This window comes from Plodia interpunctella, chromosome 23 (genome assembly GCF_027563975.2).
Source record: "Plodia interpunctella isolate USDA-ARS_2022_Savannah chromosome 23, ilPloInte3.2, whole genome shotgun sequence".
NCBI lineage: Eukaryota > Metazoa > Arthropoda > Insecta > Lepidoptera > Pyralidae > Plodia > Plodia interpunctella.
Window position 1 is genome coordinate 1,185,992 of NC_071316.1, and position 22,072 is coordinate 1,208,063.

Genomic DNA, 22,072 nt, shown 5'->3' on the forward strand with positions numbered 1-22,072 from the left:
ATAAACTCATTTGAACAGTGTTGGTCCCTATCGTGCCAGAAGGGCTTACCATTTTTTCGATAAGGGCTGATATATAATTATTTGTTGGTTTTTTTACTTATAAAACTTGTTCTGTTTCTCAAGCAGAATATCTTGGAAATAGCAACATTTTAGCATTGTCTATGTTATATATATATATATATATATATATATATATATATATATATATATATATTGTCTTTGGATATATTTCCCGCGTGCTCTCCCTCTCTCGCTCTCTCCCCCCCTCTCTTTCTGGACGAATACACGCTTTCATCACCTATTAATACTATCATCCATTAACAATAGCTACATTAAAAAGAAACATTTTAATTTGTAATTTTGATTTCTAATGTGAACTAATAATTTGGCATGTACCTAATAAAAATAAATCAACTGAACTAAAATAAAAAAGCGAAACAAATACATACAGACGTTAAGAAATTCTGTGTTATAACAGTGCTTTTAATTGTATAAAATTAATTAATTTAAATTTACATTTACACATTATTGAATCAAACGTACATTTAACTTATTGATATAATAAATATATGGTTGATATATTAATTTGTGCAATAAAGATTTTTGTATTGTATTGTATATTTGTATGTTAATTCAAAACATACATTGTATTCAGCATATCTCTCTATCTAATACGATTTTATTATATCAGTAATATTTTATGAAAATCTATCAACGTTATATTTAAAAGTGTCTTATTTTTCAAGAAAATATACGCTGAACATGTTCTACGGACCGGCAAATACTTCTTTAGTATAATATAACATTAAAATTGTAAAAATACAAAAAGCATATGGTTTGTTTTTTTTTTTAATTACTCTAAATCACCTCAAAACATATCGTCAATAGATTTATTTAATTAATTATTTACCTTGAATAGTTGAATACCAACAACAGAAAACATAAACTGCAACATATTATTTATAATAAATATATTTCCAATTGATTTTATAGAAGCGTATACGCACTTCACCACATACTGCATTAAACATATATGGTTACGGTTAAAAGTACAGACAACAAACATTTTACCCAATTTTATGTATATTTTTGTTTTCACGCATTACATCCAATGTACGTATATGTAGTGTATGTAGCACACGATGGGTAATTTGTATAAAAATGCAAAAATAAAAAAAAAAACATTAACACCAATAAGAAAATATGTTAAAAATAATTATTTCTACAAATAATTAAGGTACAAATTCTGCTGGCCCACCATCAACTTTTACAGAACGACTCCAATGCAACTCAGTTCAATTTAGAAGTCTAAAATGAATCGCATTCATACAAAAAATTAAGTCGATGGTACGAATTTGCGATGCACTTCAGTTTAGGTCGTAAAGTGGATCGCGTAAAGAGATGATGGTAAGCCCCCAGGTTTAAAATAAAATATATTAAATTGCCAGTGTCTTGATCCGACTTTTATTGTTGTCTGTCAGATAAAAGTAATTAAAAAGTAATGAAATAAAAAACAGGAAAAAAAAACACACTATAAACCAAGGGCCTCGCTCCTAAAAATGTCAAGGTAGGGAGGACTGTGCAAACAAAACACAATCAAAGCACTTTTGAGTCCAAAAAATTACAAAAATATTTATATTTTTTAACACTAGATTCACACAACACCTTTGGGTTGATTTGAATTTAAAAAAAAAAAACATAAAGCATGCGTGTTGTTAGCGCATTTTTTGGACCCACAAAAAAAGCAAAATATAAATGTTAGTCTAAAAATCCAAAAGCTCACACAAAATAACGAAACCAGATGATTTATTTCATGTATAATTATAAAACAAACTTGTAATTTTAAGCTGTGCTTCGTATGAACGAAGTGCGTACTTACTTCACGGGAATGTGTTTTATTAATGAATTTCTTTACCCAAAGGTGTCGGTTATCCCCCTACCTTGAACATTTGTACCCCCATGACAGCAAACATGAATTGCAGTAGATTTGTCACCAGCAAAATGTTTCCAATGGTTTTAATCGCAACGATCACGCACTGAACTACGTGCTAAAATTGACAGAAATGCACACACGTCATTATTATTACTAATTTATCAATTGTTTTATCAATACTACCTAGTTTTATTCGTCTATTTAGTCTCATGAAAAAATTAAAAACATGTGTTCAACAAGATTATTAAATAATATTCATATCGTTGTAGTTAAATAGAAAAGAAACAGTTCATGAAAACCAAAATTAGTTTTGGATTTATACTTTCAAAATGGCAGCAATTAATAAAAATATTCGTTTATCAATCTTGAAATCTAATATAACTGTAGACCTCCAAAGTAAAACCTTCAAAATTATCCCTATAATAACTAAATAGGCGAATTTGAAATAATAATTTTATATAAAAGGATAGATAACACTGACCTTCAAACCTTTAGCTCGATTGATAGCTCTCAGCGGTCTCAACACACGAAAGACTCTCAGGATTTTTATGAATGATAATCCAGACCTGTCAAGCAAATAAATAATCATAAAATATTTTAAATATTACTGATACTGAGCCGTCAGCATTTAATTCTTTTTTTGTGTGTAAGAAAGTAGTTAAATGGTACTGTTAATATCAATATCGGAGTAGAAGAAATCATCCATGTAAGCTAAGAAAATGTTTTTTCTTATAACAGTAACGGCTAGCTGAGTTCTTGTGAAGAGAAAAATTATTCAAAAAACCGACGAAATACTTTGACGATATTTGAAATCAAATAATAGTAAATTTATTGGTTGTTGAAGTGCAACACCTTGCCTCTTCGCTTTGGTCGAAAGCTGCCATAAAATCGACATATGAAAAAAGAGATAAACAATAAAACAACTCACCCACTCAAAGAGACAAGAGATACAACAACCACAAGCAAATCGAGCACGTTGAAAGCTGAACGGCAGAATGCATCTTTGTGGAACAGGAATCCATAGGTAATCAGTTTGAGGCATAGCTCTAACGTGAATACCGCAGTGAAAAAGTAGTCGATTTTCTTTAAAGTCTGAAAGATAATGGTAATATAAAACATTAAATTCATCTCGATCTAAATACTGTTATCTAATCCACTAGTGTAGATCTACTAAGTCTACTACCACTAGCCATGCTAGATTATTTTAGGTGACTGAAATAACACCAGTATTGTCAAGTAAATAAATAATTAACAGTTAAGTATTTTCAACTGGAGTCACCAGTCGAAAATAATTCAATTTAGGTATTTACTTTCTTTACACTTATCTCACAACACAAGTTTGATCTTTTAGAATATAGTTACTTTTAAATCGATTTTAGAGCTTCTATATAAGTACTAATATACTAGTATGCAAAACTAAATTAATAATTAATAGTAAATAAATGTATTATTCATTTTTTTATTTAGTTTCGTTTTCTAAATATTGTTTTCTGTATTTCAGTCAACTTACATCAGCTTTATCTTGATTACTTTTGTTAACGACAGGATCCTCCATGGCCAACATGAGCGAGGATGCTAAAATGCAAACCAAGATCAAATTCTTGAACCAAGAATTGTTTTGTATTTTATAACAGGTCACACGAAACCTGAAAAGAATACATAAATCAAAACTAATTCAAAGATAAAGAAAAGTAAAGATCACGCGCTAGTGTAGTCAAATGAGATAGAAAAATACTATACAACTTCGCAGCCCATTTCATATAAAACGGCAGATTGTGCGTTATAAAACCGATCACACGATGTGAGACAAAATATATTAGTGCTCTATCTTGTTCCGTGTATTTGTTATAAACATTTCCCTTTCTTATGTGAGCAAAACAAAGATATGATGAAATCTATATTTTTCTCTGTCTACTTGCTTTCTCTCTCTTCCTCAATTGCCACTACTGTATAATTAATTTCCCAGTAAGAAAGAATCATCATTATCATCGTAATTAGCCATTTTGATTTTTTCACTAGTGATAATGAATACAATTTTATTAATTTGATATTATTTTTCGACAATTGATATTAAATTAATTTATTGGTAAATTACCATTGATATTACAGTAAAATGCAGATAACTATTTTAAGCAACATGTGACTACTACATACTTTTTATTTATTATACAACACTTACCAATTCGTTTTGGAAAATATGAAGAAGCTACTGCCGTCAGGAATAGGTTTCTCTTGGGACTTCATTTCTATTTCAGACAACCTGCGAGGGCGAGCAGATATAGTTTCATTTCGTTTCAAATTCGAATCTTCCTTCTTTATGTCACCTGCAAGAAAAAGAAAAGAATGATCCACGTTGCTCAATTGTTTTTCAAATTTTCAGTCAAGCGAGGAAACTATAGTAATCCAAAAGTAACATTTAACCATTTTGTTTTTTTTCGTTTGTGACGAGTGCGTCATTGGCATTGTCCGACTCATCGTGCTCCTGCGCCTCTATATCTTCTTCTGAACCAGTCTCTTCATATTCGTGCTCTGATCTGTAATATTATAAAGAATTAATTATGCAGTTGTACTTTATTTCTGCCGACAAATATTCAAATTAATTTTCTATCTAGCAATATTATCCTCATTATTACCATCAGCATAAGGTGTATTGACATCACCAGAGAAACGGGTAGTTTATTTATACTGTGCTTGCTGTTGCCACTAATAGCGTATAGCTTTAGTATTCCGTATTTAACGATCTTTTGATTACTTGATGGTAATATATTTTCGCGTAAAAATGGAATAAATAAAAATATCCTAGATAGTCAAGACATGAAAATTGTACATTTTGTTCACGTTTTACAAGGCAATTAATTGTTATTTTTATTGTTAATATTTTCTTAAAATAAAGTGGCTTTTTTTAATTCACTTACCTGGCAACTCTTCTGTATCTTTTATAAGGCCGGCTGCATGCAATAAATTATTAAAAGGTCATAAATTAATAAGCGTTATAGTTGAAATTATATAAATTAGACTTGGCTTATCTTTAGATGAAGTAATCATTTTATCAAATCGAAATTAAATAATAATATAATTTGCAATTACCCCTCACTAGAATATCCTTCTTCTTCATTCACATACTCATCATCAGTCTCTCCTCTTTCTTCATCTAATTGTGGATTGCCAGCTTCTGGACTGTCTGCACCCTGGAATATACAGATACCCATTAGTCTTGTTTTCTTTGACGTTTGCAATATATTTTTAATACGACTTTCATTAACTGATTTGTTGACGGAAGAAAAGAATTTCGGATGGTAATAAGATGGGCAGACGACAACATAACTGCACATCGCAAACAAATCATGTTAGCATACGTGATTGAGAAAAGCACAGGTAGGCTTAAGCTAGGTAGAAGAAAATTGAAATGAATTTTGTCACAGTTAAGTATTTTCAACTGGAGTCACCAGTCGAAAATAATACAATTTAGGTATTTACTTTCTTTACACTTATCTCACAACACAAGTTTGATCTTTTAGAATATAGTTACTTTTGAATCGATTGTAGATATGTACGCTTCTATATAAGTACTAATATACTAGTATGCAAAACTAAATTGTCATACAATGATAAAGCTTACCTCCTTTTCTTTTTCCTTCTCAATTTCGTCCATTTCCTCTGCATCGCCCAAGTTATCGACAGCGATGGCCAAGAACACGTTCAATAGAATATCTGACGATGTTTGTTGATGAAAATTATTTCATACGTTACGAAAAAAGTACCAAAATTAAAAAAAAAAAGTTATTCAATTCTATTCATATAATAATTCAGAAATGAGACCGGCATGAACACTTGCATATCAAAATTTCGTAAAAAGTGTATGATTTTGAATTACAGAGGAGCAAATAATCTGCAACTGATGATATGCCGAAAGAATTACTACTTCTAACTTGTTCTGCCACAACTTGGAATATATCAAAAATTTACACAGTTTAGCTCATTCAGTACGGCTACCGGTAGACGGCAGTCATTTCAGATATATTTACATGACCTTGGAAGAAATCATATATCTCCAGTGCTATCTGTGATATAAATAAAACAAAGAATAGAGGTAAGAATAAACATAAAAAAGTCACACTCCACAGTGATGTGTATAAAAGGATACAGTTGCCACAGATGAAGATGACAATAAAGTAGATAGAGGCCAACATGCCCGGAGTACCCTCACCGCCGTAAGCATTTATACCGTGGTACATTACTACATTCCAGTCTTCACCAGTCAAGATCTGAAATCAGATCAGATATATAGCTCAATATAAATAAATATTGAGCTAGCGTAAGTTCGAGACTTGTGTTATGGGATATTAACTCCACGATACCATGTATTTTATAACAAATACATATATAGATAAACATCCAAGACCCGGGCCAATCAGAAAAATATCATTTTCCATCATGACCCGACCGGGAATCGAACCCGGGACCTTCCGGTTCAGGGAGCAAGAACTTTACCACTGCGCCACTAAGGTCGTTGTTATTCGCACGTTTATTAGAAATAGAAATAAATTTACTCATAGCATAGGACGTACTAAGTACATACATCATAGAAAACTAGCAAAGTTTTAATATTACAAAAATACATTAAAATATGCAACAAAAGGGTACCACTCAGCTTGTGCCATAACGAAGAGCCATGACGCTGATTTTCAGTGATACCAAACAATTAAGACATTAAACTCTTACCATCAAGATATTACTTGCTCAAAGAAGCAGGGTAAGTAAGCAACTGGTTCGATGTTAATATACGTATGCCTAAGCAGCTGGCCAACATTTAGATTGATAAATGTTATTATAATTTGAACGATTTTTTTAATGATAGATTTAGATAAAAAATTAGTTACTTTTATTTATTCGATTTTGTTTTGTGGGACGATAGCATGCTCTCCAATTAAATTTGCAATTATAAATAAATAAATATAAATATATTAGGGCAAATCACACAGATTGAGCTAGCCCCAAAGTAAGTTCGAGACTTGTGTTATGGGATGCTGACTCAACGATACTATATTTTATAACAAATACATATATAGATAAACATCCAAGACCCGGGCCAATCAGAAAAAGATCATTTTCCATCATGACCCGACCGGGGATCGAACCCGGGACCTCTCGGTTCAGTGGCAAGAACCTTACCACTGCGCCACCGAGGTCGTCAAATTTGCATTTTAATGTCTTTTAACACCACATTGTAAAAAAAATATAAACTGATGTTTTTGCAAATAAATAATCCCTTTATAAGTCAGTTCCACTGCACGTGATTTCAATCGCGACACATTGAATATGGAAAGCCACACAGCGGTTCCATAAGCATGAAAATCTCTGTTACCAAAGTCTTTCTTAAATACAAATTGATATAACGCTTAACTATTTTGTGCTTATGAAATATTTAATTAATTCAGTACCTGAAACATGGTCAACACAGCTTGCCAGAACGAATCAAAGTTGTGCCTCTCTTTTTGTTCTTCTGGTGCATAATCGAATTTACCTCCAAAAACTTGCATGCCGAGAAGAGCGAAGATCATTATAAACAAGAAAAGGAGAAGAAGAAGAGAGAAGATGGACTGAATAGAGTTGAGAAGAGAAGCCACAAGGTTGGATAGGGAGCGCCAGTACCTGAAATAAAGAGTCATTTAATCAACTGGATTTTTTTATGATTGATTTTAATAAACCTACTCCTATTAGTACTATATTCACGTAAAATCTCTTCTTCTTCATAGTCGTATTCCTCATGGCTGAGGGTCGTGGTCATTACGTGGAATGAAACACACACAACAACTTTCTTGGCATTATTAATGGAGTGGTTTGCCATTGCCTTCTCCATTTCACATACAAATTAATAAGACTCAACAAGTGTGCAGGTTTCCCCACGATGTTTTCCTTCATCGGAAGCAATTGGTGGTCAATAAAAACTACTATGCATGAGTCAGATTGGTATACAAACTCATGTGGCACGAGTAGGATTCGAACCTGGGACCTTTCGATCCAAGGGCGGGCGTCTTAACCTAATGGTTGAAAACAACCACCATCGCTCACGTAAAATCAACTGGATAAATTGTTATGAAATTTAGTAGGTACACGGGTAGAATATATGCTGGAAAAACACATAGGAAACTAACTTTCTATCCCTAGCTAATCTACTCAGTTAATTTTCAAAATACAATAATTTTACTTACTTAGTAACTTTGAACACCCTCAGAAGTCTAACACAACGCAGCACGGAGATACCCAGTTGTGGGATAGTTTCAGTGAGGGTAAGAGCTAACTCTACGATGGAACAGAACATTACAAAGCAGTCAAATCTGTTGAAGAGGGAGACGAAATAACCCTGAAATAAAAAAAAAACCCGTCACTTTTGCTTTATTTACGAAACGTATTTAAATATTTAAACGTATTTTATTTACGAAAATGGTGCAATTTTCGTAATTTTGTCTTAACATTTGTTATCGCATCACAAACATAAATAATGTTCTCTCATCTCCGCGTGTTGCCGATTGCATTCAAGACTGTGACGCCACGAAACTCGGGGTCAACGTGAAACAACCTAAAATTTTGAATGGTAATGACATTGTTACTGTATACTTAGTCATACGGACCACTACCAAACGCTCGTACGAACCAAACGTATCACAAAAATATATTAGACTTTAGACTGTTTCAAATATGACTTTGTTGATCGTTGAGTATTTAATGTCCACAATTACCTGAATCCCCAAAGCGTACATCTTGACCAACATTTCCATTGTGAAAAGAACTACGAAAAGATAATTGGCATAGGTTTGAAAATCATCCAACCAAGCACGCTGCCTGCAACAAAAGATATAAATCTAATCATAAATTAAAATCTCATCGATTTTAGACATTTGCTTTCAAATCACTTTTATGTTTAGGTAACATGAACAAAATAACAAATAATGAATACATAATAATGAAAGCCATAGCAAATTGTAATGCTTAATTTATTAAAGTTATCGTTATATATATAAAAAACTCTAAAATATATCACTTTTAATACTAATATAAGGTGGATTTTTATGAAGAATCGTAGTTTAATACGCGACGATTCCATGAAATAATCGTCCAGTATTAAATAGCGAAATATTTATTCACTCTCAAATCAAAACTAATAGAATTTTGGAGCGATCACTGCGGAGATAAAACGCCGAAAAATAATAACGTTGTACCTGTAATGTTCAGTAGCCAAAACCATGGTGTTCAGGAAGACCAGCACAATTATTGACCAATAGAACGCTTGTGATTTGACGGCTTTCCGGCACGCTCTGCGCATACGTCGATTTACCTATAAATAAGTTAAAAAAACATTACGAGGAAGAAATTATATGATATCAAAAATACAAGAATCGGTCTAATGGAGGAACTGCTGGTAACTTTTGTGTATAATAATTTCCAATTTCATAAGAGCCGGTCACTATGTGTGTGGTGTGGAGATTATGTTTTAAAGAAATTTAACAAAAACCTTTAGCTTTAAACATGATTTACCTTATCAAATCTCTTAAAGTAAGCTTTACAAGTGCTGTGAGATACTTGATCGTTGACTTCTATCTGTGATCCATCGTTGCTTTTCCGATCATTTTTCCCTAGAAACAAATCAACATTTTGGTTAGATTTATGACTGATTAATCATACTCTATGTACTATTCAAATTACGTCATCAGGAATAAATTATGTAGCTTAAGAACCATCCAACCTAAACCAACCAAGTAAAAAAAGTGATTTACCTTGTGAATCCGAGTCCTGTTCTTTCAAATTAGGATCTAAGTCAAGTTCTTCAGCTACAGTAATCCAATTGAGGTAACCCTTTAGATCTTCCTCAAATTGCTGTCTCTCTCTGGACTTCTGAAAGTCCCCTCTGCTTTTCGCTTTTTCTCTTTCTTTTGAAAACTCTCTGGAAAGGATTAAAAAAATGTATTACTCCTGTGGGTGGAATAGCAAATTTATATAATATAATTTAAAGCACAAAATTGAAGAAAAATTAATAACAAATTAACTTACCCAGACAAAACACCAAGAATAAGGTTCATGACGAAAAAGTTTCCGAAAATGACCAACGTCACAAAGTAAATGGAGGAAAATAGGATGCCTTTAACATCCGTAATCTGGAAAATAGGATTGAATAACACATGAACGATTCCAATGACAGTTCATCAACTTTTTCATCTATATCTAACTGTGTGGCGTGTGGCAATGTAATATTCGCGCATAGGTGTAGCATTTTTCAAATACTCTTTTTTCTGTCCAAGCATATTTTTGTTAAAATATAACAAAGTGAAAAAGGAACATTTTTTCTACGTGTTGTCATCTATTAGTGGAGACTGTTGCCAGTAGAACTGAGCATATATCACTGATATTCAGTGCTATTTCTTATTTTTCTTAGCGTCTCAGTAAAACTTATAAACTACTTACAGCGTACATAATATCAGTCCATCCCTCAAGGGTGATGCATTGGAAGACTGTCAACATGGCATAGCCAATGTTGTCAAAATTGGTGATGCCGAAGTTGGGCCCCTCCCAGTACTCGGAGCAAACGTACCCATCCTCGCACTTATAGCCCATGCCGTCATCACTGCAGGGGTTTGGGTCTTCCATCATTTCTTTGTCTGAAAATTCACAAGTCGTAGACAAACTATCCATACTTCCATACTAATTAATTATAAATGCGAAAGTCTATCTGTCTGTACGTCTGTCTCTTCTAATTTCACGGCTAAACTATTGGACTGATTTCGATGAAATTCGGTGTCCAGTTAAAGACACCCGTCACTACTACTTATATTATACTAGATAGGCTACTTTTTAAAATTAAAATTACTATATTGGGGGGTTCAAGTTTGTACGAAAAATCATGTCTGTTTAATGGGGTGTCAAAGTTTGTATGAAATCATGTCTGTTTAATGGGGTGTCAAAGTTTGTATGAAATTATGTCTGTTTAATGGGGGGTCAAAGTTTGTATGAAATTATGTCTGTTTAATGGGGGTCAAAGTTTGTATGAAATTATGTCTGTTTAATGGGGGTTCAAAGTTTATATGAAATTATGTCTGTTTAATGGGGGGTCAAAGTTTGTATGAAATTATGTCTGTTTAATGGGGGGTCAAAGTTTGTATGAAATTATGTCTGTTTAATGGGGGGTCAAAGTTTATATGAAATTATGTCTGTTTAATGGGGGGTCAAAGTTTGTCTGAAATCATGTCTGTTTAATGGGGGGTCAAAGTTTATATGAAATTATGTCTGTTTAATGGGGGGTCAAAGTTTGTATGAAAATGATGTCTGTTTCGCTTTCGCAGATAATTATTCACGCAGTTGTAGCCGCAGGTGAAAGCTATTTTAATTATAAACAACGCAACGTTCTTTAGAGTATTATAATCTGACGGGACATACCAGTAGTATTAGTGAAACAAGTCACATGTAACGCCCCGGAGAACAGCTCCAGGCCAATGATGGCGTAGATGATGATGACGAAGAGTACCAGGAAGGCTATGTGACACAGAGGTACCATGGCCTTGAGAATGGAGTTCAGTACTATTTGTAGACCTGGAATATCATATAAACATCGTCTTTTTATCTTGATCTGATTTAATTTATTTATTTTTTTTTAATTTTAAAATATTATTTTTAATATATATTTTTTTTAACAACGAAACAAACAAATTATAAATTAAGTAAATTTATTCGTGGAATTATTAAACAGATTCCTCTGAATGAACTAAAATACCGCCAAATTATTTAAATTTCAATAAATTATTAAATACTATTTTTAATAAATTTCTTTAGAAGTATTTATGTATATAAGGTTTATATTTACTCTGTGTATAAATAAATAACGTAAGTAAGTAATAAAAGTGTAAAAGAAAATAAATTAATTAAAAAATTATTAAAATTTTAGTTAAAAAAATTATTATCACATCCTCTTCTGAGACAAAATTCATTAAACAAACAAAACTTTATATCTGTAATCGAAATAATGTTCTTATCAAATTATCTAATAAAATTTATCTTCATCTGTTTAAAGGTTGACTTAAATTATTATTATAAGCAATTAATATTTATATTTTATATGAAATTAATAATTACTTACTTGGCACACCGGAGACCAACCGAAGTGGTCGTAGCACCCGAAAAGCTCTCAAAGCTTTCACATCAAATAAGTCTTTTGAAAAATATTCCACTGCTTTACTAGCTATACTGTATAAAAGAAAAAACAAAATTATGTAGAAATAAAATTTGGTAGTCAATTGAATGTACAGATGGAATGCAGAAGTGCGTATAATCAAATACATGTAACAACTGCCGATCCAATCGAAATAATAGAAATATTATTCAACACGGCCAAAAATACAAAAGCTTTGAAAATAAGTTAAACTTATATCATAAATGGAAATACGTCTCATATGAGAGGTTGATTCTCAATGTTTGAACAATATGGATGATATAATAATATTGAGAACGGGCTCTGAAGTGTAAAATAAGTTTTCGTGCTCATTCGGATTCTACATGCTGCACAATTAATTGTTGAAATCTTTTATCCGATTTCTAAAATATTACAAAAAATATGGCCAACTTACCCAATAGTAACTATGGTAAAATCCAAACTATTCCAGGTATTCCTGAGATACGCTCCAGGATGGAACAGGAACCCATACGCTATAATCTTCATCAGGCACTCTCCCGTAAATATAACCATAAAAACCCATTCCACTCGTTCCTGGAAACATAATTTTAGAATCGATTTTTGCCCTATTTCCACTCGGAAAGCAAAATAGTTTTTCATTTCACGTTAACGCCCAATAAATAGAAAATGTATTCATTTTCTCATTTTAAAAAAAAACTGCTTTTTGAATGTACATGCGAGGTAAATGTTAATATTACGTTGACTGACTCATGGTAGGCACGTCGAACGGTACTTTATCCATTGCTCCAACATGACGATGACGATCTCAGTGGTAAAGTGCTTGCCTGTACGTTTGTATTTTTGAATGTATTTGTTATAAAATATAATATCGTTGAGTCAGTATCTCATAACACAAGTCTCGAACTTACTTTGGGGCTAGCTCAATCTGTCTGATTTGTCCTAATTTATTTATTATTTATTTAAATAACATGTACTCTGCTCCATGTGGAATATTGTAAATAATAACCAAAAAACTTACCAATATCAAATTAGTATTATTCGTGTCTCCGGACGGATACGGTGTGAACACTGCTAACGCTATGCAATTGGCGAAGATTGTCGTCAATATCATATACTCAAACGGTCTGGAATTGTTGCTGTAAGGAAATCTTCAATCCACATACACTGGAGAACCGGAGCATGGCATAATATGCTTTTGCCGCGGACGAAATCGCGGGTAGTATTTAACATATCAGTCCAACATCTTTGAGCATAGGATACATCACCATTTTCAGTTGCAACTAAATTGTTGAAATTGTAAATAGCGCCATCTAGGCATAATTGTCTAACAGGTAGTATGTGCTTTAATTGAAATATAGTAATGGCTTGTTTAGAAATCATAATAATCCGTTTCTTACTAATTACAGACGATAAAACCAGATGTCGCTTAATCAATGCTTTATAAGCAATGTAATTATTCACCCGGTTTCGCACGCAGTAACACGGCCTTTTACTCGAAAAATCCGCTCTACTACACGTAGCAAGCGAAAATACTGCAAGTATGAATGATTAATTACTAGATACAATCTCAAATATCATAAGAAATAATTGATTTGCTTTTCCTTTCCTCATTAAAATTTCCCAAATGACTATTTAAACTATCAAATCATTTTAAAAAGTATAAAAAGGATACTTCCACTCAACAATATCAATACAAAAAACCCTAAACTTATTCTCCTTGTGCAAACAAAACAGACTGCGCACTGGTCTCTCAGGGATTGGCTTCCCCCTGGGTCGGGTCTTCTCCTTCTTCTTCGCTACCACAGCTGTGGGGTCCGCCACGCTGTCAGCACCAGGGGTCGTTGCTCCCGCCTGAGCTTCCGCCATTTTGACCTAAAAAAATTACAGTCAGAATCAGAATTTTAATGACAGAAATTAACTTATTTCTTGAATATGATTTAATAACCACCCAGCCCAGCTTCGCATGGTCTAATAAGCTATTTTATATGTACAAATCTTCGTCAATAAATTATCTAATTAACAGTGAAAACTGTATCAAAATCCGTTGTGTGGTTTAATGGAAAGAAAGCTTCTTCTAAGCTTAAGTAAATAAGTAAGAGAGACTCGGCGTAAGTAAATATTAGAATATTGGTGTCGTATGAGGTTACTAATGGATAAAAAATCTTAGGCATTGCCAAATATGGTCGACGTCAGGCAGACGGCCGAACCCATAGCTGAATTTCCTTAAACATATAACATAACACATTTTACGCGGTACGTAAACTTGAAGCCATCACAGCCAAGAATGAAAATAGACAGACAAGAGAGGAATTAAAGATTAATGTTGCTTTCATGATCATAATAACTAGAGCGTTCATAATGTCATTTGAATCGTAATAAATCCTCGCCGAATTCAATAAAGCTTTTGAATATTTGGCATAAACAATGGACGAAAGAAGCTACAACTTCATAAACTGGTCGCAAAATAGAGATATAAAACCAGACGGCTAGGGTTGCTTGGACCTGAAAATCTGGACGTTTCAGTCCAAAAGCTGGAGATACCTTACGTTTAAAATTGAAATTCTAAAATTAAACTTATGAATAGGTATAACATAGTGAAAAAAAAAACACAATAATAGCAAAGTGTTTCCAAAAAATATAATTCAAGATTTTTTATACAAAAATGGACAAGTACATACATAATTATGTACAATGCCAACATTTTTAATGTTTCTAATCAATTATTTTCCATAAGAACGTTTTTCATGAATAACATTGAAACTGTTTATTTTACAATAATATCAGAATTATATTTAAGATCCTCATAGTAAATCCATAATCCCCTTTCATTTTTTTATATGACACAACATTTGCAAAATTTATTTTTCCTCAAAAAGTGCCTATAAAATTTGATTTTTCATAAAAAGATATCCGAAAACAATGAGAACCCCGTGAAAAGAATAGGATATCTACGGCGCGTCATCCGATAAAACCATCTTTTTAAAGGACCAATGAACTGGACACTTAGAACATACGTGCAATATTCGACAACCCTGGCTACGAAGCGCTCGGAAGGAAGGAAGAAGTTGCAATTTTATCAAGAATCAAAAAGAGAAGAAAAAAAAGCAAAAATAAATACACAGATTAATGTTTTTCAGTTACGATTCAAGGAATAATTTCAAATCAATTTGTATCGCCTTCCTAAAAATAAAAATTCCCATCACTGATTTGGAGTTCGAACATTTAGCACAGAGTGAGAAAAAATTTAGTTGAAAAAGTTCTTCCGTGATAAAAAGGAGATTTTAAATTCACCGAAATATTTATTTGTTCATATCAAACATTGTATGTGTATTGGATATTCTGGTCCAATACACATTTACAGAACAAAACTATTTGCATGGTGATAAAACTTTAACACATTACATGTGTTGTATCTCCGCGCATGAGTATATACACAACGTCAAAGAGTTGGTTATGAGGCAGTTAATTTATTTGAAAGATTTCTGTCCAGACTAATTTTATCTAGAACTAGCTGCGCAACGGGGCTTCGCTCCCGTGGGACATTCGGGATAAAAGTACCCTATGTGTTATTCCAGGCTACATTGAAGCCGTGTACCAAATTTCATTACAATCCGTCCAGAAAAATGTAACAATGGAGCATGGTTCTACAGAGTGTATCTACAGAGTATCCTAGCAATATAACTAATGGCGCTGTTATACTATACATTAATAAAGTATACATTTAGTACCAACATGGTGCTAATCAGAAACTCGATAGCTCATTACAATCGATCGGGTCTCGTATACAAATAATCTGTGTGATAAGATACAACACCAAAACCACAAATATAAGAACACTACATCAATGTAATGTTTTTATCATATAATAATGAAGTAAGGAATTTTGGAAATTCTTTCCCTAAACGGGTGTAATAGGGGTTACAAAATACTATGTTTTATAACTTTGCAATATAAACACTAGATGGCGCTGCAAGTAATAGAAATGTTCTATGGATATTTTATTCCTACAATCTCATTTTCATTTTAATTAATACGCGGGAAAAAAATTGTTTTCGAGGGAATTTTACGCGTCATTTACGCATCATATAATATGTTTATGTAAGTTTATAATTATAACTATACTAGCTTTTGAATATGAATATCTCTACGGATGCACAACTGATATGACATTCATACAAACTTTCACCCCCTTTTATAGTAATTTAGGGGTCGTTTTTTATATGTGTCCCTGGGTGCACCATCAATCATACTTATTAATAACAAGCTGCCCGTCCCAGCTCGGTCGTCGCTCGGGTAGAAACAATTATATATATTAAATTATACACCTCAGGAACCACACTATCTATTGGTGAAAACCGCATGAAAATGCAGTAGCTTTTGAGTTTATCGCGACCAAACAGACGCGGCAGAGAACTTTGTTTCATAACAAGTAAGGATGCATTGTCAGGGAAACGATAGTGAAGCAGATTTTGCAATATTTGATTACAGACAGATCGTAATTGTGATTTTATCATATATATCGTATAACGTATACCTACCGCCTTCCATTCAAAATCCCTACATCCCATAAATAGTCCAAAACGGGGTCACAAAAGTAATACACTATTTTTAGTGTTTACACGTGTTCAGATATGGTTGTTTAGTAATATATATGGCTTTGGATAATTTCTAAATAACTTTTACTATTTATAACGAGGTTTGCCTTTCAGTGCACCAATTGGTACCGAAAAAATATAATCTAGTCTACACGTTTTCAACAAGTATGAACCAAACTCAACCATCATAAATAACTAAACTTTGTAACAACTTTTATCAAGAAGCCATCACCATAAACGTGATATTTAATGTGGCTGTCGAACAAACATATCTTTCTAAGCGAACATTTTAACATATTTATCACAAAAAGCTTTGAAATTGTAGTTGACAATAGCCCTGCGTAGTTATTGGTATTTCAAAAGAAACCCTTTGTACTACAGATAACGTTTTATCAAAATATATTTTCGGGAATCGTTGATCATAGTTGTTATTACACATAAATTGGATTAGCTATTTACTTCGCGTGCCTAAACCTATTTCAATGTACTACCATCAAGTTATAAATTGGTAGGTTCTATCAACTTAATTGGTTTGGTTGCTCTGTCTCAACTTCAATTACTTAGCTCCATGCGAGGTGAGGTTTTGAAACGAAATAAAGTGTCTGTGTGACTAGTTTACAAATATCTCTGTATCATATACGTATGTGTATAAATAAATAAATATAAATAAATAAATATATTAGGACAAATCACACAGATTGAGCTAGCCCCAAAGTAAGTTCGAGACTTGTGTTATGGGATACTAACTCAACGATACTATATTTTATAAATAGATACATATATAAATAAACATCCAAGACCCGGGCCAATCAGAAAAATATCATTTTCCATCATGACCCGACCGGGGATCGAACCCGGGACCTCTCGGTTCAGTGGCAAGAACTTTACCACTGCGCCACCGAGGTCGTCAAAATATATGTATATATGTATATATTATAATCAGCACTCTGATCACAATCATAACCTGTTTTGATATACCTTTTGACTACGTACATTATGTACTTTTATATATTATTTTAAAAAAAACATTGTAAGAAACAATAATGGTAAGCCCTTCTGGCATGATAGGGACCAACACTGTTCAAATGAGTTTCTTTCGGCATTTCTTCTCAGCAGTGGTCGTTCCGAAGTGCCAGTAGTTTGTAGCTTGTGAGAAATAACTATAAATATAAAAATTGTCGAGAAAAAGTGCCTGTGAAGGTCTAATTTCTAAATAAATTATTTCAATTTGAATTTGAATTTTCAAAAAAAATACAACGATTAATGTTGTAAATCTAATGAACCACTTTTCTTTTTAAATCATTTATTAAATTTGTCTTCAATTAGTCAGGTTATTTTTAACTAAATAGTTTTAAGCAATGTACCCCTACTAAAGCAAGTTAAGATTACCCAAAACCCAGTTAAATATTTTTAAAACCATTATCTTCTCTATCTATATTTAAGCGGTGGTGGTTAAGACCCCCGCCTGTGGATCGAAAGGTCCCAGGTTCGAATCCTACTCGTGCCACATGAGCGTGTACACCAATCTAACTCATGTATAGTAGTTTTCATCAACCACCGTTTGCTTCCGGTGAAATCTGATCACTGGTTGACAATTTAAATTCACTAAATATGTATGCGATTACAGTACTTGCGCGGTAGGTAGTCGTAAAAAGTCATGTCAGACGCCTCTAGGCGACTTAAAGAAAATCTGACGCACACTCGAAAAGAAGAAAAAAGCCTATTGTTTTTAGTTTTTAGTTTTATTTGTCGTTAGAACTGGTCTGAAAAAAAAAACAATATTCTTTAATAAAGTGAACAATTTATCAATGTCGCGTCAACGAACTTTATCCGTCAGCACAAATGGTACAATAATTTATTATAGTATTATGGCCAGAATATTCCATATAAAATGTGACCTTGAGACTTAGTAGAAGGTCAACTAAGGTTTTAAGGGGTTTGTCTACGTCGTTTAAATTGAGATATAAAATTGTTTAAAAGTGTACATTCTATAAATGTTTATATACTACATAAATTGTGTAAAAAGACATTGATGGTTAATATATAATTCTGTGGATATCGACTATGGAAACTTAGTCCGTATCCAAAGAAACAGATGTCAAAAAATTACAAAATAATATTTGTTTCGTATGGGGATACGAATATCCTGATCAGCTAGCTGATCGAACTTAGTATTGGAATATCGACAAATTTTCGTTCTTATTTCACTGTTCATTTCTTTTAAAAGATTTTGTATATTTATATTTTTCAGTATATTGTGAATACTTTTGCAATGAATAAAACAAATCCCGTATAGTTTTTTTTTTTTCGAATGTCACATGGCCGGGACGCAATTGGTCGCAACAGCTTTAATTCTTTTTAAGTTTGTCAAACGAATTGAAAATCGCGTCACGTTTGACCTCATATTTTGGGTAATATCGAGGGTAACCTATGATTGATTTTGAACACTTATTGCAGCGTCATAATAGAACAGCTAAACATACTCATTATAAAACATACGAAAATGGTTCCATAGCAAAATTTATTGAGCCCAAAAAGCATCTTATGCTCACTTAAATAGAAATATCTGAATATTTGATGTGGAACTCTACACCGGAGAGTCCACACGAAGCCACGGACATCAGTTAGTATTATTATAAGGCGTCGTCTAGACTGGCATGGCGACGCAACCCCATATAGATGCCGCTTAATATTAATATTTGTTTTACAAGTACATTTTTGTCGTGTCTCCGTGTTATTGGAAGAAATAATGTTTATGGACTGATGTTAAGCGAATATTACTATTGATTTTAATGTAATAAGGCCTCCTGTAGAACTTTATTAAGTTATATCGGATTAACACCAAAGTAATGCTTTACTATAGTGTCAATCAATTTTGACTTCAAAACCGACGTGAAAATTCTATGACTGTTGGTGGTGTGTATTAACTTTGTCACTCTATTAATAGTGCCAAGAAAATTGTTGTGTGTGTGTGTGTTACTTTCCACGTGATTTCACGTAATGACCACGACCCTCAGCCATGAGGAAATACGACTATGAAGATGTCCAAAATTTTTTTAGGTTTACGTATGCAGAGTAAATTGAAGTAAGTGTCATACAGTTTATTTTGTTAATATGTGAAATATTACCAATATCACACACAATTATTACATTAATACTTTCTTAACGATGTATTTAAAGTTTTAGCATTTCCAGGATTACATCCTTATCTTTAGGTACCTACAAATTAGAAAACAAAGCCGTTCGTGTCTGTCTGTTTCTCTCTTTGCGATAAACATTAAAACTACAGCACGGATTTTCAAGTGATTTTCACCAATAGGCAGCGTGATTCATGAGGAAGATTTAGCAATAGACAGCGTGATTCCTGAGGAAGATTTAGCAATAGACGGCGTGATTCCTGAGGAAGATTTAGCAATAGACAGCGTGATTCCTGAGGAAGATTTAGCAATAGACAGCGTGACTCCTGAGGAAGATTTAGCAATAGACAGCGTGACTCCTGAGGAAGATTTAGCAATAGACAGCGTAACTCCTGAGGAAGATTTAGCAATAGACAGCGTGATTCCTGAGGAAGATTTAGCAATAGACGGCGTGATTCCTGAGGAAGATTTAGCAATAGACAGCGTGATTCCTGAGGAAGATTTAGCAATAGACAGCGTGACTCCTGAGGAAGATTTAGCAATAGACAGCGTGACTCCTGAGGAAGATTTAGCAATAGACAGCGTGACTCCTGAGGAAGATTTAGCAATAGACAGCGTGATTCCTGAGGAAGATTTAGCAATAGACAGCGTAACTCCTGAGGAAGATTTAGCAATAGACAGCGTGATTCCTGAGGAAGATTTAGCAATAGACAGCGTGATTCCTGAGGAAGATTTAGGTGTATGATTTTTTTATGTTATTACCCAAACGGAGCCGTAACGGGCAGCTAGTTAAAAATGAACAAAACAAAACTGTGATTTCTTAAAAAAGTACATCTGGACAGAATGACATTAATTTTGTAATCAAACCAAGAATCTGTGCGGATGTATCACATCTAATTATAGTTGTTTGAAGCTCCGTCTGTCACTATTTTTAGGTTAATTGGGAGAATTTTAATACCCATGTGAACATTTATATCACGGCGTTAAAACGAAACTATAAAGTTTGAATAAGAGCCAGGCATCATTGCTACGTTCGCTCCGTTGCGACGACGCGACGCACTATTTTGTGCTCAGTTGTTTTGTATAGGTTTTGACATTGACGTGCGCCAACGCACGTCAAATTTCCGTACAATATCTGCGTTTTCCGTCGTCGGACGTCAACACAACGGAGGGTGACGGAGCAACGACAGCACGTACGTATCCATATATAGAAATATAGTATGCGTTATAAGTGTAACATAACGCTAATATTGCATGCCTGAAAGGGTAAACTGTTGAAACTATATGTATTGTATGTGCCACACCTTGTACTACACAGTTACTGCAATAAAGATATTTGAGTTTGAGTTTGAGTTTGAGTGGTTGTCAATGGGCCTTTTCACGTCCGCATGTCTAGGGATATGATCTAGAATAACTTTTTACAATATTATGAATATTTCAGAAACGACTAAACCGATTTTGATGCCCTACGAACTTAAAAATCCTATTAACAGATCCTACATACCTTTTAAATTTCATCAAAATCGGACCTACGGTTCGAACATAAAAAAACATACAAAAAATATATTTTTGTATATGTAGAATGTTAGATAGTATGTAGTGATAGCGTGTATAGTATTGATTGTTAGATATACATAATACGCTCATTTTCCCAGCGTCTTAAAAGCTTGTCTCTCGTCATTGATTTACTACTCTAGTTGAGCGTACTTCCCACTGAGACGATAATGGCCTTTAGAGTACGATACAAGGCGAATCTTATCCATAAAATAAAAGAAGCCACTAACTGGCAACATGGCGTTTATCAACTAATCTTGAACATTTCCATTTAGAGGGAAACTTCCCGGGCGTCCCATGCCTTTTTGGGAAACTGGATATGTTCCCGGTCACCTCACATAGCTACCTTTGTTTGTGGACACAAATTTTATTGTTTTAACATAATAATAAGTAGTTATACATACATACAGACAAAAATTCTAAAAGAAATATATATATTTTGGCTTCTATTTGTCTCCTAAATACGGCCCCAAATTATTTCTCTTTAATATTCCACTATTCAAATTCAAATTCAAATTCAAAATTCTTTATTCAATTTAGGATGATATACATCACTTATTGACGTCAAAAAAATTACTTAAACTAAGTCTACTGACGGCTTCCAAAGCGCAAGTGAAGAAGAAGCGGCGCAACAAACTTCACCGCAGCATTTTCTCCAAGGACGTCAAAAATT

The 22,072-nt window shown here is 33.2% G+C and overlaps 2 protein-coding genes across 9 annotated transcripts in view; one reads left to right on the plus strand and one right to left on the minus strand.

Annotated features, from left to right (window-relative positions):
- Window positions 1-22,072, minus strand: part of LOC128680155 (voltage-dependent calcium channel type D subunit alpha-1-like) — a 49,470-nt gene that overhangs the window by 18,183 nt on the left and 9,215 nt on the right. For 6 of the 8 annotated variants that reach the window (XR_008405822.2, XR_008405821.2, XM_053763003.2 and 3 more), the window contains exons 2-24: window positions 13,786-13,985; window positions 13,132-13,237; window positions 12,547-12,686; window positions 12,060-12,166; window positions 11,363-11,515; window positions 10,394-10,587; window positions 9,983-10,086; window positions 9,709-9,875; window positions 9,470-9,567; window positions 9,154-9,269; window positions 8,674-8,776; window positions 8,146-8,297; window positions 7,375-7,585; window positions 6,078-6,198; window positions 5,553-5,644; window positions 5,021-5,121; window positions 4,849-4,881; window positions 4,355-4,467; window positions 4,113-4,257; window positions 3,444-3,579; window positions 2,862-3,025; window positions 2,415-2,499; window positions 1,941-2,048 (exon numbers count right to left, since the gene is read on the minus strand). Coding sequence is in view for 6 of the 8 variants with exons in the window: in XM_053763003.2 (XP_053618978.1) it covers window positions 1,941-2,048; window positions 2,415-2,499; window positions 2,862-3,025; window positions 3,444-3,579; window positions 4,113-4,257; window positions 4,355-4,467; window positions 4,849-4,881; window positions 5,021-5,121; window positions 5,553-5,644; window positions 6,078-6,198; window positions 7,375-7,585; window positions 8,146-8,297; window positions 8,674-8,776; window positions 9,154-9,269; window positions 9,470-9,567; window positions 9,709-9,875; window positions 9,983-10,086; window positions 10,394-10,587; window positions 11,363-11,515; window positions 12,060-12,166; window positions 12,547-12,686; window positions 13,132-13,237; window positions 13,786-13,979 (2,943 nt within the window). In the remaining 2 variants the exon portion in view is untranslated. The remainder of the gene's footprint in view (window positions 1-1,940; window positions 2,049-2,414; window positions 2,500-2,861; window positions 3,026-3,443; window positions 3,580-4,112; window positions 4,258-4,354; window positions 4,468-4,848; window positions 4,882-5,020; window positions 5,122-5,552; window positions 5,645-6,077; window positions 6,199-7,374; window positions 7,586-8,145; window positions 8,298-8,673; window positions 8,777-9,153; window positions 9,270-9,469; window positions 9,568-9,708; window positions 9,876-9,982; window positions 10,087-10,393; window positions 10,588-11,362; window positions 11,516-12,059; window positions 12,167-12,546; window positions 12,687-13,131; window positions 13,238-13,785; window positions 13,986-22,072) is intronic. The other 2 variants (XM_053763005.2, XM_053763004.2) reach the window with 1 other exon arrangement.
- On the plus strand, window positions 19,286-20,590 carry LOC128680127 (putative surface-exposed virulence protein BigA). The gene is made up of 2 exons (XM_053762966.2): window positions 19,286-19,331; window positions 20,028-20,590. Exons 1-2 carry the CDS (start codon window positions 19,286-19,288, stop codon window positions 20,588-20,590), a joined length of 609 nt encoding a protein of 202 aa, XP_053618941.2.

What these genes read in the sequence shown, in the direction of transcription:
- LOC128680127 (XM_053762966.2), top strand. Translation starts at nt 19,286, where the DNA reads ATGTGGAACTCTACACCGGAGAGTCCACACGAAGCCACGGACATCA. An exon ending in ACACGAAGCCACGGACATCA is followed by an intron (nt 19,332 to 20,027) that starts GTTAGTATTATT and finishes TTTCACCAATAG; the next exon opens with GCAGCGTGATTCATGAGGAA.